Source organism: Malaclemys terrapin, chromosome 4 (assembly GCF_027887155.1).
Source record: "Malaclemys terrapin pileata isolate rMalTer1 chromosome 4, rMalTer1.hap1, whole genome shotgun sequence".
Lineage (NCBI taxonomy): Eukaryota > Metazoa > Chordata > Testudines > Emydidae > Malaclemys > Malaclemys terrapin.
The window spans coordinates 132,121,730-132,138,385 of NC_071508.1; the positions used below are offsets into that span (position 1 = coordinate 132,121,730).

The following is a 16,656-nucleotide window of genomic DNA, read 5'->3' on the forward strand; positions in this document are numbered from 1 at the left end:
TCTTTTCTCTCGAAACCCTTGATCTCCTTGGGTCCCTGGTCTCACAAGTTGGGTATATTGGGCATTAGTCTCTTGGATCTTTCAGGCCCCAGTACTGCCGCTGCAGGATCTCAATCTTTTGGTACCAGGACTCCCACAATTACATCCGGGTTCAATTCCCTCAAGGGATCCCTTGGGCATAGTCCAGGTGCAGTCTTCTATCATAGATAGGGTCCTACCAAATTAATTGAGTTGCTGTTTGTGATAGCAGCTTACTTCCCCAACGAGGGGCGACGGTTTACCCTTGCCTAGACTGTCCCTTCCAGAGACAATCTTCCCAAGAAAGATGAGAAGCAACTGATGTGCTGCTACATCTATTCGAGAGGTTGGGTATCAGAGTAAACCTGGAGAAATCCACCCTGAAACTCTCACACTCGATCAAATATATTGGGGCAAGACTGGGTACCATTTCGGCCAGAGCATGCTTACCAGCTGTGTTTCATCTCCATTGCTGGAATTATACAGTGGATCCATTCAACCCCCCGGATGTCTGTGTATTTCTTCTTGGCACTGTTGCTTATGTGGTCACAATTACTTATGTGACCCAGTTTGCAAGGGGGCTTCTCAGATTACACTAGGGGCAAACGTGGTCTCAACTTGCTAGTCATGGTTCCCCAAAGGGTCTTAGCCTCCAAGTTCCCCTACATAGTGGGTGGACAGAGGAAAGAAATATGTCAGGGTACCATTCAACTCCCCACTTCCAACAAAGACTATAACCACAGACTCATTCCTAGTAGCTTAGGGAGCACACATCCTGTGGTCCTTTGACACAACTGATTGCTCTCTCGCCCGAGCAGTTCTGCAATCTCTCTTGTGTCAAAGGACTACAGTATCCACCTCCTTTTAAAGAGATGTAGCTTGTGAAGCATGTGAAGTGCTCTAGACATAACAATGATCACTCAAAGAAGGATGGGTTACCCACCTTGTGGTAATTTGCGTTCTTAAAGGTGTGTTTTTCCTTGTGTGTAGTTCACTCTCCCTTCCCACTCCCCCACCCCCAAACCTTCCTTGCTGCCTGGTTTCCACCCGCTGCCGCTACTGAGAACTGGCAGTAGAGAATGAATTAAGCCCTGGTCTACACTATAGAATTACTTCAATATAACTTGTCACCTGGGGTGTGAATAATCCACACCTTTGACAAGTTATACCAACCTAAGCGCCGGTTATACAGTGCTAGGTTGGTGGGAGAGTTTCACCTGCCAACATAGGTACCACTTCTCGCAGAGGTGGATTAACTAAGGCAACGGGAGAAGCTCTCTCCCATCGACTTAGTATCTCCATTAAAGCGCTCCAGCAGCACAGCGTTTTAAGTGCACCTAAGTGCCAATGCAGCGTTTTAAGTGTAGACCTGCCCTGAGAGGGCAGCAGTCCAGAAGTCCCCTTTATTTTCTTGGTGTGGAGCATGGAGCCAGGGGTGGAATGGCCATGCATGGACCAAATGACCAAAAATCTCCAGTCTTGGGTGCATCGAGCACGTATGCAATCTGAAGTGCATTATGCATTGGGACAACACTTCTCAAAGAACTCAAGTTACTTCAAGGTGAGTAACCCATCCTTCACTGACCAGAACTGCCTTTTCACTAACAAATTCAGACACTTACCTTTTTAGAAACTGATTTTTGGCACAATAAGGTAATTCCTTATTGACTGGCTGATCCACTCTTGGTGCTTAACTTTGGGAGTATGAGAAGAGGTGATGGGACATTCCTAGGCTGACGCTAGAGTCTTTGTACGAGGACTGCAACACTTAGAATAAATTGCTTTCTGTTCTGCTGCCCATAATTGTGGAATTTTTTTTTTTTTCTTTTTCAAACCAGTGAGATCCTGGTGAAGGAAAACGGTCTAAGAGCCATATCCTGGATCAGACTAATGGCTGACTTAGTGCAGTATCCTCACACAAATAGTATCTGAAACCATACATAATTTTAAGGAGAAATATGCCACACAAAAAACCAAACCCCAACCCCATAGTCCACAACCTGGCAATAACATGCCCATGAGGGAAGTTTCTTCCGAAGATAATTAGTTATTGGCTCGTGTTCTGAAGCATGAGGATTAAGATCAGATATAAGTTTTTTACCCTGTCTAATGTCACTGTGTGGCTGTTGCCATTATGCACATCATTTCCAGGTAGGAATTGAAGTTAATTGAGTCTTCACTGTTTAACTTGGGTGACTGGTGTCCAGGAGCACAGAGCCACACTGCATAGCCCTACTCGAGTTACCGTGCTCTCACGGGTGCTGCGTTCATCCATGTGTGTTGCTAGGACTTCTGGGGGCATATCCCATGGTGTTTTGTGCTGCAGTAAGTTGATCTGCTCTGGTTCTTTCCCATTGAACTGTGGGAGAACGTGTCTGTTCTTTCGGGCACATGAGGAATTCTGGGAAGGCATTGGAGGGTTGTCAACACGTGAGTGACTTTTAGCCTGCGCTGTGAGCTGCAAAATCGGCAGGTTACCAGACCGAGTGAAAGCAGAACCCAAGCTTCAACTCGCATCCCCTTTTGGACCAGGTTGGAAGTCCACCCAACATGAGTGAGAAGGTTTTGTGTGTGGATGGGAGTGGGAATAGGAGCAGCACATTGGTAAGAGACTGGGATAACTCTGGAGCGAAAACATGCCTTAAGGGGCTCTCTATCTTACTACGAGGGGATGAAAACATTGTTTTTAGAGTTGGGAATTTGACTTAACACCAAGAGTTTAGTCAGATTATTATTTACGATAGGAATAACAGCATAATGTTTAAAACACATCTGTAGCACCTATCAACCCAAAGAGTCCTAAACTACTGTCCACCCCAACACGCACCTCATTCGCTAGTTAGGCAGATACCACCTCTGGGGTGGAATGTGGCAGCCAGACGATAGTCATGACCTTTTTAAAAACTTGCCACTTTTGCCTAGGTAATAGCTATGTTTGCCTCAGCATCTTCAGTATTCCCTTGTACTTCCCTATACTTACTATAGCTATCTCCAAATACTGAGGTTATTTAACTGCAAATACTTCTTGCCACTTACCCTAGGCCTAGTCTACACTAGAAAATTTTTGGTGGTATGGGATATACTGACAAATCCTCCTAGTGTAGACTTAGTTACACTGGCAACAAAATGTTCTTACCATTATAGCTTATGCTGGTTTGGTGAGTGACATAAGCTATATTTCCCTATCTTGCAGCTGTGTTGTGAAGATAAATACATTAAAGATTGTGATGCATTTTGAGACCTACTGACGAAAAGCACTATATAAGAGCAGTGATATTATACTGGCAAAAACACTTTTTTGCAGCCATAACTGTCTACACACACACACACACACACACACACACACACACACACACACACACACACACACACACACACACACACACACACACTTACTTACTTACTTACTTAGAGGAAAAAATAGTAAATGAGTGGCTAAGTCATGCAATTAACAGGTATTTGTATTGGTTAGCTTTTTAGTGAGTATCCGTTAGAAACCTAAAAGGCAGTTTGGGCAGTGTGGCCACCTTCAGTTACATGGTACCTGAAGTTAAGTAAATACTAGGAAAAACAAAGAACCCTCAAAACATTATTGATGTTTTAAAACCACAAAAAATGTCCCTTCAGATGTCTACGCTACAATCCGAAGTCTGACTGCAGCACGTGTAGACATACCTGGGCTAGCTTGGGTACCGACAGCAGTGAAGCTGCAACGGCACAGACTTTGCTGTGGGCTAGCCACTTAGGGTGACCAGATGTCCCGATTTTTATAGGGACAGTCCCGATTTTTTTGGATCTTTTTCTTATGTAGGCTCCTATTTCCCCCCTGCCCCCCATCCCCTGTCCTGATTTATCACATTTGCTGTCTGGTCACCCTATAGCCACTGGAGTAGGTACCTAGAATCTTTGGCAGGTTTGTGCACCCCACACTGAAGTCCACGTTGCTGCGGCTTCGCTGCTGTTGGTATTTACGCTAGTTAGATTAAAGCAGATTTAGGAATGTCTATACATGGTGCAGTCACACCTCTATTTGTGAAGTAGACATGCCCTCTGTAGCTCAGAGCTTGTCTAAGCAGTTTTTTGTACTGCTATAGCTAGATTAGTTTTAAGCCCTGTCTATGCTAGAAAAGTTTATACTATAGCTATACCGGCAATAACTCTGAGTGGAGATGCGGTTTTTGCCGATATAAAAATTCTTTTGCTGGTATAGTATTCATCAGTTTTCCGAGACATAAGCTATAACAGCAGAAGACCTACTATGCTGGTGTAAGCTGGGTCTACGCTAGAAACTTAGGCAGGTGTTGCTATGTCAGTGGGGAAAACCTCCCACCCCTAACCAACATAGCTATGTTGGAATGAATATTAAACGTGGATCAAGCCTTAGAAACCAATATGGCTAAAACTGTACAACCCCATAGAGAGGATGCAGTTATGCCAGTATAAAAGTGTTTAAAGCAGTCCAAAACCTGCATGTAGACCAGCCCTTATCACTCTTGTGACATCAGTCGTGATTTTACGCATTTCACTTATCAGCCTTCTAGGGCAGAGGGAACCTTTTAATTTAAATAAAGGGTGGGATTGGGTCATTTTGGGGGATAAAATCTTTTACTCCTGCTGGAATTCTGTGCCACTGCGCAGGGCAGAATTTACGCAGAATTAATGTTCCCTGCAGAATTTTATTTTTTCACACACAACTTGTGATTTTCACCAAAATGCTTCCTTTTTCCATTTTTGTGTGTTTCAGATGTATTTGTTACATACAGTGGAACCCTGATTATCCAGTTGAATTGGAATTGGGGCTTGATTAGATAACCAAAAATCTGGATAAACCAGAAAATGGGTGGAGGGTCGCCCACTCTCAGCCCCAGCTACCCAGGACTGACAGTGGGAGCCTCAGCTGACCTACATTTCCTGAATCATTTTTGTTGCCTGTTTTGTTACAGACGTACTTGCTGACAGGTGTTTCGAATAAATTACCAAAATAATAAGAAACTGCTGTGATTACATAGTGTTGTTTTGAAAAATAAAATGCAGAATCTAAAAATATTGTGCACAGAATTTTTAATTTTTGGCGCAGAATTCCCCCAGGAGTAATCTTTTTTCAGAACGTCTTTAGACAAATCCTTTTTATTGATATTCCTCCCTTTTTATTTTTTTTTGCAGGTCTTCTCTAAACTTGAATATACTTTTGTCTGTTTCCCTTTTTAAAATGTTTTGTGGCCACAAGGTGGCATAATTGCTTTACTAATGGTCTGTGCTGCAGTTTGGCCAATGCTGCTATTCATTTTTATAGCAAAAGGTTTTTTGTTTTGTTTTTTCCTGTTTCCATCACGTTTTGGAGTTGAACATTTATTTCACATTTTGTGTATGAAAAATAAATCAAATGTGGATCATACAAAATTGATTTATTCCTCATCTCTTTTTGGTGGAGGAGATAAAAATCTACAGCTACGATCAAAATCTTACACGTTCTAGCATTGATCAAACAGTATGAAGCACACTACAGCAGGGCTGCTAAGGCTGCTGCTGTGTCCTTATTTCACCCTGTTCTCTCAGGGTATTACATCACGTAGTATGCAAAGTGTTCAGAGTCTCCTGCAGTACCTCAGTAGACGGGGTGAATTGAGGTTACAGTCGCAGCTCTACCTCTGCATTCTCTTTGCTTTCCCCAGGTTTTCTGTCTCCTGCAAACCCTGTCTGGGGTCCATGGTTCTGCTAGGCATGAAGTGACATTTGTGAAGCTGTCAGGAAGCAAATATTTATTCTGTGGAAGATTCCACAGAAATATATGTTCTATAGAGTGTTGTTTATATTTGAGGAATGTGCCTGGGAAAAAAGCTGCTTCCAAGCATTTCCTATCTTTCAGATAATAGACCCCTAAATAAACCATTCCCTTTTTATGTATTTAAAATCACTCAAATCCTTGGTCTTAGAGTTGGGATTGTAATGAGGAGCAGTGCGGCTATTTGTTCCTATCCCCTTCCTTCTAGCAGCTAACAAAGTCTCTGTTAGTGCCAGCGCATTACTGAATAACACCCACAGGACTTGGGGGTGGGGGGGGGTGTTATTACCAAACACCTAGCCAGCCAAAGGTCAGGACATGCAATAGAGGTGGAGGTAGGGTTTCCAGTGAGATTAACGGAGAAATGCACTGGTGGGAAACCCAGCAAGTATCCCCTCTCTCTCTCTCCAGATGCTGGGGGAGTGTCTCTTCCCTTTTTCTCCTTCTCCACTGATGCTAGGTTGGGTGCAACCTGTCCATCTCCTTTGGTGGTTGCCTAACAGCTCCCACTTGCACTGGAGAGAGGTGATTAGCAAGTGTCTAAATGTTTCCCACTTCTGTCTGCCTGCAGCATACAGGCAGAGCAGGGTGCCATTAGCAGGAGCATTCTGCTCTTCCAGCCTTTTATGCCTGACCATCGTCCTGGGAGGTGGAGGGTAGAGAGGCTTATTGGGCATGGATAGCTGTAGACAGGGGATCTTTGGGTAAGCACATGCTTCCCACCCTGTGTGCTGGCCAGAGCAGAACATTTTGAGGGGGGTGAGTTTGCTCTTATGCACCAGCCAAGCACAAAACCCGTGAAAGCAGGAACCTTCCTGAAGATGTACAGGAATCTTCCTTTTGCACGATCTGGTTTCTAATAGCAACAAGGGCCCTCGTACGAATCAGACACTTCATTTGTCACATAACTGTCATTTCTTAAGCATCATTGTCTTTGGCATGGTCTACACTGGAAAGTCTTGCTGCCATGGTTATGTCAATTAGGCCAGTGGCTCTCAACCTTTCCTGACTACTGTACCCTTTTCAGGGGTCTGATTTGGCTTGCATAGCCCCAAATTTCACCTCACTTGAACTACTTGCTTACAAAATCAGACCTAAAAACCCAAGTGTCACAGTGCACTATTACTGAAAAATTGCTTATTCTCATTTGTACTACATCATTATAAATCATTTGGCATATAAATATTATATTTACATTTCAGTGTATAGTATATAGAGCAGTATAAACAAGTCAATGTCTATATGAAGTTTTAGTTTGTACTGACTGCACTCATGCTTTTTACGTAGCCTCTTGTAAAACTAGACAAATATCTAGATGAGTTGAGTACCCCCTGGAAGACCTCTGCGTACCCCCAGGGATTCACATACCCCTGGTTCAGAACCACTGAGTTATGCCATGTCTACATTACAGAATTCTCGACCTAACTTACGTCTGCATAAAGCCACCGCAGTTATTAAATTGCTTGTGTGTGTGCACAATTGGGTCCTTGTGTCGGTGGTGCGTGTCCTCACCAGGAGTCCTTGTATCGATTTGTGTTGTCAGTGTGGGGCATTGTGGGACAGCTCCTGAAAGCCAGTAATGGTCAAAGTAAGCAACACGTCGACCCAATTACATTGACCGTGCCTCTACGCCGCTCACTGAGGTGGCGTTACTAAATCAGCGTAGAGAGGCACTTTGTCAGGAGGAGCCGAATTTAAGCGAAGACCCTTCCACAGCTAGGTCGACACAAGGCAGCTTACATCGATCTAACCCTGTAGTGTACACCAGGACTTAGGAGTGTGACCCTGTCCCCCCAACAGACACAGCTGTGCTGGCAGAAGCCCTAGTGCAGACACAGGGTAGGTCTACACTTAACATACTACATCGGCGCCGCTGCAATGCTTTGACGAAGATGCTCTACGCCGAGGGGGAGAGAGGTCTTTTGTCCGCATAGTTAATCCGCCTTCCTGAAAGACAGTAGCTATATCAACAGGAGAAGCCCTCCCGCTGACATAGCGCTGTCTACACTGGGGGTTAGGTCAGTAGAACTATGTCGCTCGGGTGTGAAAGTCTGTAGTGTAGACCAGACCACAGTTATACTGACAAAAAGGCATTTTGCTAGTCTAGCATAGGCTATGTCTACACTGGAAATGCTACAGTGGCACAGCTGCAGGGGTTCTTTCATCGCTGTATTAGACCCCTCTCTGAGAGGTGGTAGCTAGGTCGATGGAAGAACTTTTCTGTTGACCTAGTGCTGCCTATGCTGGAGCTTAGGTTGGATTAACTATAGGCTTGGCTACACTTGCAAGTTAGAGCGCATTAAAGTAGCCCTGGGCGCCCTAACTCCTGAGGTGTCCACATTGGCAAGGCACGTAGAGCGCCAGGACTCTGCAGCTGGAGTGCTCCTGGTAATCCACCTCCACGAGAAGCATAAAGCTTGCTGCGTCCTAGCTGAAACGCCTGGGCGGCAGTGTGGACGGCGTGTTGCATTACTGTGCTGTGATTGGCCTCCGGAAACGTCCCATAATCCCCTGAAGTCAAGTGACCACTCTAGTCATTGTTTTGAAATCATCTGTAGGCATGCGGATATCCCCTTTCAAAGCTCTGTTTCTGACAGCTGCCATGCTTATCTGCTCCGGGACAAAGCAAACCATTAGTGTGGAATGCTGCTGTTATGAGTGTGTGAGAGAGGGGGGAAGGGAGAGGGGTCTGCTGCTGTCTGAGCTTACAAGACAACATGCTGACATGTTCTCAGCCCCCCAAAACACACTGTCTCTCCTCCCCACATACACACAACACACTCCCTGTCACACTCCACCCCACCCCCATTTGAAAAGCACGTTGCAGCCACTTGCACACTGGGATAGCTACCACAATGCACTGCTCTTTGTGGCATTGCAGGAGCTGCTAATGTGGCCACGCCAGCGTGCTTGCAGCTGACAGTGTAAACACACGGCAGCGTTTTCCCTGCTGCGGGCTCTGAAGGCTGGTTTAACGCCTAGTGCTCTACATCTGCAAGTGTAGCCAAGCCCTAAGTCTCTTAGGGGTGTGAGTTTTTTCACAGTCCTGAGTGATTGTAGCTAGGTTGACCTAACGTTGTAGTGCAGACCAGTCCTTGCAGTGTAGACATACCCTAATCAGATGTCTGACTGCCGCATGTCTAGACATACCTGAACTAGCTTTAGGGCTTGTCTTCGCTGGGAACTTACATTGGCAGAGCGACATCCTTCAAGGGTGTGAGAAGTCGTCTCTCCCCCCCCTCCCCGAGAGCTGTAGCTATGCCAACCTAACCCAAAGTGTAGACCGTGCTAGGTTGCTGGAAGAATTCTTCTGTCAACCTAGCTATCCCCTCTCGGGGAGGTGGAGTGCCTACGCTGACAGGAGAACCTTTCAGTCAGTGTAGGTAGTGTCAATGCTACAGAGGCGCCACTGCAGCAATTTAAGTGTAGACATACCCTCAATCTAGCTAATTTGGGTATTAAAGCTAGTTCAGGTATGTCTACACATGCTGTAGTCACACCTATGATTGTGGTGTGGGCACGCTCTTAAACACAATAGACTAGATTCCTCCTTGTTGTAACTGCACTCAGGTCACTGAGGTTACACTAGAAAGGAATGTGGTGCAGTGGTTCTATAAAGAAACAACTAGAATGTGTCTGCACTGTTTTTACAGCACAGCTTGTACTCTGCAAACTTCTGTTAGTCAGGTCTGGTTGCTTACGTACTAACAGCAGCCAGTAGATTCTTCACCTGCATACACACACCCCTCACCTAAAGTCTTCCTGGTTTGGGAAGTCATGCAGCAGGAGAGGTAATCTCTCAGGTAGCTAGGGAGAGTTCCATGGTGGGCTTTCCATCTCAAGATGGAGACTGTGGGACCTGGATTCTGTATTGAATGAGGAGATCACTGGTGAGATGTGTTCAGGGGGATCTGCATTGCTAAGCAGAGGAGCTGCTATGCTTTGTACCAGTTGAGGCTTTTTCAGGGTGAGTGGCTTAAATCCCAGGGAGTAGTTGCAGTAATTGAGCTTGAAGGTCGCAAATGCCTAGATCACTGTGGGCAGGTCCAAGTCTTCCAGAATGGTGTGCAACTTTGTGACAAGGCCAAGATGGAAGGGTGTGTGTTTTGTGTGGCATATGTGGGTCTCAGCTGTGGCAATTCAAATATCTGGTAATATTGAGGAATTGAGTCTAAAAGGATCCAATGAGTGACTCAAGTCCATAAGCAATAGCATGGCCCTACTTAATGCAAAGGGTAATACCTACAAGATAGGAGCAAAGAATCTAGAATTGCCAAACACCTCTGAACCCTCAAAGTGTGAGCTCCAAAGAAAGAGTGAGGTAATACTTATATGAGAAATGGCAGGGAGCATGAACTAAGTGGCCTCATTTGCTACTTGCAACTTCCTGGTTTATTGACACAATAGATTATAACACCACCACCCCTCTCATCCTCCCTGTGTCCATTCAGTATATGAAAGTTGCTCTTTTACTGTTTGCTTTCCTCTCCTCTTCCTTCCTTCCCTTTGTCTTTCCTCCCCAGCACGCGTGCACATGCACACACACATGCACTCTGTGCCTCCTGTCCAGAGGCCTGGTGTGATGCCCCTAGTAGTTTGCTTCACCACATACTGAGTTCCTCTATAAAGTGACGAAGTTCTATTAATGTTGCTATCGCTATAGTGATCCCTCTTCCTGTCCTTTTTAGCTAGGTTGGAATTTATAGAAAAGACATTAGTGAATGGTTTTAAAAAAAATGTGATTTTTAATTGCTGTAGCTGTTAAAATGTTAAGTAATTTATTGGAAGGGAAAACTCTTTAAATCTCCAAGGGGAAAAAATTATGGATAAAAATGGTGAAATAGTATCTGGAACTATAGATCTTTTCTCACTTGAATAGCCAGTTAATGCAGCAATCCTTTCCCCAAGTGATTGGCGTTCCCAAGAGCTTAGTACTGTCTCTAAAACTTAACTCTTTTTGTTGGACCTTAAGGCAAAGCACTTAATGAATCGCATATAAAATATCTACATTAAGAAAAGTTAAGGGTGCATAGTCAAACACTCAAGCTGGGAAACATCCTAATTAAGGTTTCCTGTGCAACCCTAATTCTGCCCACTTGTGTACAGTACTTGGATTGCGATACACGCTTACATGGGATTTGATCACAAAATTTCCACGGGACTCCTATGCCATTTGGTGGACAGGATCGATGGTACTTGGGGAATGATGCAACTGTACAGTATTTCTTTCAGTTTGTGGCCTCATGCTTTATTTACTTCACCCCATCCAAGTTCCACTGAATATGGAATTGTTTGTTTCCTCATGGGCTTTTCCATGACACTCATCACTATAGTAACCAGCTGCTTCATAAAGATGAATTAAATTATTTTTACAGTGCCCCTGAGTTTTTCGAAAGGTATTGTCCCAATTTTACAGATGGGGAGCTGAGACATGGATATCTAGGCCAAAATTAAGGGTCTACTAATATTGGGTGCCCCACTGAAGATGCTTAGGCTTGAGATTTTATGTATATCAGCCCTCTCCACTCCTGTTGATTTCACTTGGAGTGAAGAGCTCAGCATATCTGAAAACCAGCTCTTAGGTGTCCCAGGATGAGCATCCAGAAAACAAGGAACCAACAGTTAGTTGATAATTTTGAAGATTTTTGAGTTAAGTAATTTGTCCAGCATGTAAAAAGCCTGTGACGCAGCCAAAGAGAACAGAATTCAGGCAGGCGCCTATCCTTTCTCTTTCTGCAGTCCCCTTGCCATTTTAATAACCACCTTTCAACTTCAGCTGCAAATCACAATAGTCCTATAAACAACTACCTGATTTGCTGTCCATCCTATTCATGAAATGAAGCGGGAGGCCTTTGTGGTTATTAAAACAAACAAATGGTGATTTGTCCCTAAAGGCTGTGTATTGTCATGCATGAGCATAAAGGGGCAGGATTAGGTTATATGAGCAAGATTAAATTAAATATCTTTGCCTGGTTGAAACCTTCAACTGTTTCTGAGCCTTAAGAATGCAGGTTTATGGACTGATTCTTGCAACTCAACCTAATGGGAAGGTATTAGAACAGGATACCATGTGGTTCTTTTTTGTTGCTTGCATGTTTTTTAAATTATAACTAACTCTTTCCCCAAGTTCTCTACAGGGGATGTGATGTCCGTTACTGGGCAATAGGTGAATAATATAGGTAATAAGTAACCAGTAGGCTCCTCCCTGTTTAGACTCAAAGCAGCTGGATTTTAGATCCTCTCTTGTAGGGTGAAAAGTGGGGCAAGGCCCATGTGTGAAATGTCTTCAGAACCTATTTTTATTTTTCAGTGGACGAATACATTGCCATTGCTAAAGAGAAACATGGATACAACATGGAACAGGTAACAAAATGATTATTTGCGTTTCTGTATTTAAACTGACCTTTTTTCCCCAATAGGTACTAGAACCTGATTTAAAGCAAACTGCTACACTGCAAACTTGCTTCCCTCCACTCATCCAGTATAATAATACATTTATTTTCTGAGGACATGCAGTTCATCCTAATTCATTAATGATAGTCACTAAAACGCCCAAATACTTTTTTCAGTATTTTGATGCAAACCTCCCCTTGATTTTCTGTGGTATTTGCCCTTGTGTTGCAGTCTGATCTATGTCTATGTTGGTAAAATTCTGGTCTTATTGCAGTCCATGACAAGGCTTTCCTTTACTCGAGTGAGGCCCAGATTTCACTCTGGCTTTTTCTGTCTCCTGCTTAAGACCCATCTCGACAAACACTTTGACAGTTGGGTAGCTTCATACACCTGAGAAATTCTTCTGAATTAAGTGGAACATCTCATGCATTAAGTTGTGTGGTGGGGAGGAGGGATAGGTTCTGCTGGTTGTATTGGGAATAAAGGTATTGTCTCTACTGGAGGACTCTGACTTGAGAATTAGAAAAATTATGCCCTTGCAAAAGCAATGGGACTGAAGGGTGAGTGATTAAGAGGGGAAGAGGTTTTAGTCAGATGACCAAGCCCTTATTTTTGTGTTAGCCATTGGAAGTGTAGGTCTTAAACATTCTTGAGAAGAGACATCTTAAAGTTTCAGCATTCCTGCTCTCTTCTCAGTTAAGGTGTGAGAAACCGTACAATACTTGTGCTCTGAGCTGTCCAGCAGATGCTTCAGCAAAACTAGGGAAGATCAAAGCTGACATTCATGATATTTCTAGGACCAAAAATAATAATAATTAATAATAAAACCCCTTAAAGCAGTGAATAGCCACAAGCCTAATTCTTCCCTCTTTGTTATTTAAAAAAAACCAAAACAGATAGGTGTGTTGTTCTAATATGTGAAGTCATGAATAACTTCCTCCAAAAACTAAGCTCCTCATATTTGAGTGACAACTTATTCTATTTGATTTCAGTCGAAAGGTGAATGTTTTTGGAAAGTGAAAACTGATTGGACTTTGTTTAAAATTAAAAAACTTTTATAAAACTGAGGTGCAGCCAGGTGCCAGGTCTGAAGCTTTAAAAACTGAACACACACTTATGTTTTTAGATGTCGTGAGAGTTGTCTAAAGTTTGAAAACCTGTCTTCTCCTTGAATGGAAGGATTTTTGTGGCTGTGATGCTGTGACCGGAAGAGTGGGTGGGATGGGATGGGAATGTCTGGTTAAGGGGAAGGAGAAAAGTGTGTGTTGTGCTACTGGGCTCTCTGGATTGAGGCATGACCACTCACTAAGCTGTGTAACTATGTGCTTGAATGATCAGTACCACCTGGCACTTTCTAAGCTCTCAGTGTTCTGTCCCACTGCTCACTTGTCATGATTTGAGCCTGTGCTCAGCCAGGCTGGTGGCAATTGAACATTCGATGTCAGGTTTACAGTGATCTGTGAAATGAGCTGATGGTCTCTGTCCAGTTGCCTTCCCCTTATTCTACTAAATGGATTTGTTCTGTCCCCAGCCATTTCTTCTTGTTACTTAGGTCTCATTCTGATCTCTCGCTGCGGAAGGCAGATTATCCCAAATCTGCCTACAGTGGGGTTCTTACCCCTTTCTCGGAAGTATCTGGTACTGGCCACTATCAGAAACAGAATGCTAGAGTAGGGGGACTGTGGGTCTGATTCAGTATGGCAATTCCTGTGTTCCTGTTTCTCCATAATGAATTGTCTTGGGGAGGTAACCGCGGAAGAGAACCTTCCACTGTTCTTCCTTTGCAGGGCAGCATATGCCCCCAAAGACTTTGGTGGTCCTAGAATTTGAAAACCAAGCACTGCTAGGAAATAACCATCCTGGAAGGACATTCTGTGTATTTTATGCAAATAGTCCTACTAATCCAATGTTATAGAAATTTTATTTTTGAAGTTGGACTTTCCCAGGAAAAATTGCATAACCATGGACACTTCCCCTTTCAGATTGATGTTAGACATGAGATCCTTTCAGGGGAGGAGGGGAAGAGTGAGAATTTGAGGGAACCATTCAAGCCTAGACAACCAGCTTTAGGACTTTTGCCTCTGGCTCTGAGCTTATTAGCCAATGGTGGTGGCAAGCATTTGACCGTGTGTGCGCGCGCGCGCACACACACACACACACACACACACACACACACACACACACACACACACACTACTGGGAGCCAGTCCTCTAGGGCTCAGGACACTATAGCAGGTGACCGCCTAGAACAATGGTCCCCAACCTTTTTCGTCTGGCAGGTGCCAGACGACGCGCCACCGTGGACCGTGGTGGTGGACGAGCATCCGCCGAAATGCCGCTGAGAAGTGGCAACGTCAATAGGCGTCGCTGCCGAAATGCATTTCGGTGGCGATGCCTCTGGTTGATGCTGCTTATCGGCGGCATTTCGGGGGATGCTCGTCCGCCGGGCAGTACACGGGCACACATAGATGCCCCAGCGGGCGCCATGTTGGGGACCACTGGCCTAGAAAGATCCCAAGTATGTGGTCAGCCAAGGAGGCAATGACCTTGCAAAGCTTGCTCCCTCCAAGGCATTGGGCAGCAGAGGAGAAGGTAGCAATTGCCTTGAGGATTCTGCCCTCCATCACATTCGGAGAGACAGGTGCCAGCTTGTTGATGTAGCAATAGGGAGCAGGTTTCTCTGAAAGGGTGAATGGGACTCTTCCTTAAAGCTCAGCTGGCTGCATTTGTTGTGTATGCAGCTCGTCTGCTCTGGCCCTCTCCTTCTCTCCCTCACTTGTAGCTGGGTTCTGTATCAACAGCTAAACGGATACATGCGGGGAGGGACAAGTAGAGCTCTTTCCTAGGGAGGAGGGGTGGGTAGAAGAACTTTGAATTGGTAAATCCCTGTGGGCACTATTGCTAGTTGTGTAAAAGCAGCTTATTTGTAAAATGTCTTTCTTCTAGAAATAATGTCTGCTTAAAAAAATATTGTAAGTGTTAAGAGCCTGACTTATTAAAAAAAAATTTAAAAAATCACACTTGTGTTCCATGCCCTTTGTCTGAGGTTGGCATGTGAGCCAACTTCCCCTCTTTAAGAACATTTTGCCCTTTCAGCATATCTCCTCTTTGTGCAATGTATTTCTGTACTAATGTCCAGCTTGTATAGCGTCACATAGGGATATTTCAGGAGGTGGCCAGGTGAGACTGGGTCTGATGTTAAAAAAGAAGAAACCATAAGACTTGTAAAATCTTTCATGTGCCTCTCTACTAGCTAGTTAAGCTCTCCCCTCCCAACTGTCTAGTCGTCTTTTTTTAATTCACGTGACATCTTCAAAACCATGACGTGTTAAAGACTCTTCTGGTTCTGTATCATAGTGAAGGGGAAGAAATCTAGATATTTAGCAGGGAGAGTCTAGTTTCATGAGGAAGAGATCTGGGGTGAAGCAAGCGTTTAGTCATATAGTTGCAGAATCTACTGGAGCGAGAACTTTGTGCCCAGAAAGGAACTGTTTTTTTTTTTTTTTGCATAGCAAAGTGGGATGGGGAAACCCCAGTTTCAAAGGTAGCACCGGCAGTCTGAATGGACTGGGTGAAACTGCTAGACGGGGGAGAATTATGGTGGCACAACTAAAGTCAACTTTGCATATGTCAAACAGGTAATATTTGAGTCAGCGGATCGGGGATCGTTTTCACTTAACAGCAGTTCTGAAACAAGTTGCAAATTTTTATTTTAAATATTTGTAGCACGGTAGGGTCAGGCCCTTCTGAAATGACTCTGGGGAGGCTAATGGCACCAAAAAAATAATACTCCATCAGAGTGAAGGGTCAGAATGCTCTTTTTGCCATCCACCTCAGGAGGGTGGTAGATTTTGAGTGAATACCTCTTAGAGGGCTCACTAGGGCAAGCATTCGTTAGTGCCAGGGGGTGCAGTGTGTGTAATTTGTTTTCTGAACTGGAGACTTGGGGTTGCAACGTGGCCATTGTGGTGCTCCACAGTCCAGAGTGGTGATGGGTCAGATGCTAGGTTCTTACTGTCACTTAAGCTTCTGCAGCCTCACACAAGTGTATCTGAGGTCAGAGTCATGGCCCTTTTGCAACTTTCGTGCTGCCCTATCACCCTATTACTTGTATCAGTGTGAGGACTGTATATTCCCTCTCCCCGCCTCATTGCAACTCAATTTCTCTTGTGTCCATGTTTCTTTCAGGCCCTTGGAATGCTCTTTTGGCACAAGCATAATATTGAAAAATCCTTGGCTGATTTGCCCAACTTTACTCCATTCCCAGACGAGTGGACAGTGGAAGACAAGGTCTTGTTCGAACAGGCCTTTAGTTTCCATGGGAAAACATTTCATAGAATTCAGCAGATGGTAAGTAGGATCATAATAATTAGACCTGGAAAAAACTGTTGAGGTCACCTTGTCCAATACAGGATTGTTAGCAATCCTGTAACTGCTCGTTTTGAAGATTGTCTGGTGTCAGG

The 16,656-nt window shown here is 44.3% G+C and overlaps 1 protein-coding gene across 1 annotated transcript in view; it reads left to right on the top strand.

Annotated features, from left to right (window-relative positions):
- Window positions 1–16,656, top strand: part of RCOR1 (REST corepressor 1) — a 120,974-nt gene that overhangs the window by 75,630 nt on the left and 28,688 nt on the right. Inside the window, exons 4-5 of the mRNA XM_054027433.1 lie at window positions 12,111–12,163; window positions 16,382–16,543. Coding sequence (XP_053883408.1) covers window positions 12,111–12,163; window positions 16,382–16,543 — 215 coding nt within the window. The remainder of the gene's footprint in view (window positions 1–12,110; window positions 12,164–16,381; window positions 16,544–16,656) is intronic.